This window comes from Ursus arctos, unplaced genomic scaffold (genome assembly GCF_023065955.2).
Source record: "Ursus arctos isolate Adak ecotype North America unplaced genomic scaffold, UrsArc2.0 scaffold_4, whole genome shotgun sequence".
Classification (NCBI taxonomy): domain Eukaryota; kingdom Metazoa; phylum Chordata; class Mammalia; order Carnivora; family Ursidae; genus Ursus; species Ursus arctos.
Window position 1 is genome coordinate 80,739,411 of NW_026623056.1, and position 1,746 is coordinate 80,741,156.

The 1,746-nt window shown below is 39.4% G+C and overlaps 1 protein-coding gene across 1 annotated transcript; it reads right to left on the reverse strand.

Moving 5' to 3' along the window:
* Positions 1 to 714: 714 nt before the first annotated feature.
* On the reverse strand, positions 715 to 1,543 carry LOC113255986 (keratin-associated protein 26-1). Its single transcript, XM_026499688.2, has one exon. It carries the CDS (start codon positions 1,505 to 1,507, stop codon positions 869 to 871), a length of 639 nt encoding a protein of 212 aa, XP_026355473.1. The 5' UTR covers positions 1,508 to 1,543; the 3' UTR covers positions 715 to 868.
* Between the last annotated feature and the right edge of the window lie 203 nt (positions 1,544 to 1,746).

Below are 1,746 nucleotides of genomic sequence, written 5' to 3' on the forward strand. Positions count from 1 at the left end.
CTCTATGTCAGAATCCATGAGGGAATGGAGGGATGCTCTTGTTAAGTTTAACTCAAGAGGAAAACAATTCCATTGTTCAGAATTAAAATTTATGTAACCCCTTTGTGGTTTATCCCATTAGGTAAGGTGAACACTGTAACTTGCTCCGTTCCATGATATGTTAAAGGACATATATCAAGTTGGTGGGTGATTCTCATTCTATCTTCCCTCTGTCTCTACTGGCAACATTCCCTATAGTCAAGGCTCTCTACTCCTGAATCCCAGAATGAGAATGATTTTGGAGATGGAATAATGACTGTGTATGAGTGATAAGTAAACCATTGCAATTTCAAGCTTCTGGAATTTTGAAGTTCTCGGTTACTGTGATAAAACACAGTCTGTTCTGACTAAATAACCTTCATAATTCCCTGTTGAAGTGTTAGAAAATGCAGATGCACATTTAGTGCTCAAGTGGTATGACATGTTCAATCAGGACCTTGAAAGTATCTATCTTGTTTCCTTTTTTCAGATACTTTTTTTTTCTTTAAATATATTTAGTTCAGTATAACTAAAAGGCTTTAACTTCATGAAGGATAATAAAGAATTTAAAAATCACTGTTTTTTGAATTATTTGAAATAAGTTTATTTAGAGATAACCATGAAAACTTTTTTTTTTGCTTAAGAACATGTTAATGACATAGAAATCCAGAAGGCTGATAGCAAGAATATCCTAGTGAATAAGCAAAAAATTAAAATCACTTAGAATCTGATCAAGGTTAAAAGAGTAACTGAACTGAAAGCACAATGATCCATCAGCCTAAGAACGATCCATCAACCTACAGATGGTACTTCTTTACAGAGCTCTCTAGCAAGATGCTAGAATGACAATTCAGCATGATCTTCTAATAAATGGAGATTGCCAAGTCCCAAAGGAGGAGCAAGCTGGTTGGAAACTGTTGTATATGCAGTGAACAGGTTGAAGCCTATTAGACACATAGTCCAGGGGTCTGAAGCTGTTGAACACATAACCGAGAGGTTGACAGTCATAGGAGAGATATCTCAAAGGATGGCAGGCACTGGACACAAAATTCAGTGGTCGATACCCACAGGAGATGAAGTTCTGTGGCTGAGAGCCATAAGAGAGGTAGTTCTGGGGACAGAAACTACTGGGCAAATAGTTCTGAGGTCTATTATACATTGATGGTTGACAGGAGCTGGAGAGATAAGAACTAATGGGAAAAAAACTGATTCCTCTGCTGGGCGTGAAGGCACAGTACGTAGTGGAAGGGTAGCAGGAAATTTCATAGGTTGCGGGCCCACAGCTGGATTGTTGGTAGCTGGAAGGTTTACCACATGTCTTCAAGAAGTTGTCCAGAAGCCACGTTCTGTTTTGGCTGGGCAAGCAGAGATTATCACCAGAGTTCATACCAGCAGTGTAGAAAGTAGTGGATGAGGTAACAGGAACATGGCAGTGACTCCCAAGAGAGGGAGAACCATAGTTTCCAGAAGAGCAAATGTTCGATGACATGGTAGAATCTGAAGCAAAGATTTCAGATAAGCAGCGAAGAGCACCTTGTCTAAATCTGCATGAAACTAGACCAGATTGCTTATATACCTTGGTGGTACACGCCCGGACTCTCCTCCTACCCATATTTTGAATTGGTTAGCATCATAACATCTCATTATTCATTGTTGTGCTGCCTGGGAAGATGACTTCCCACTCTTCCATAAAATAAGTCCATGTATCTGCCATCTAATCTTTCCCTT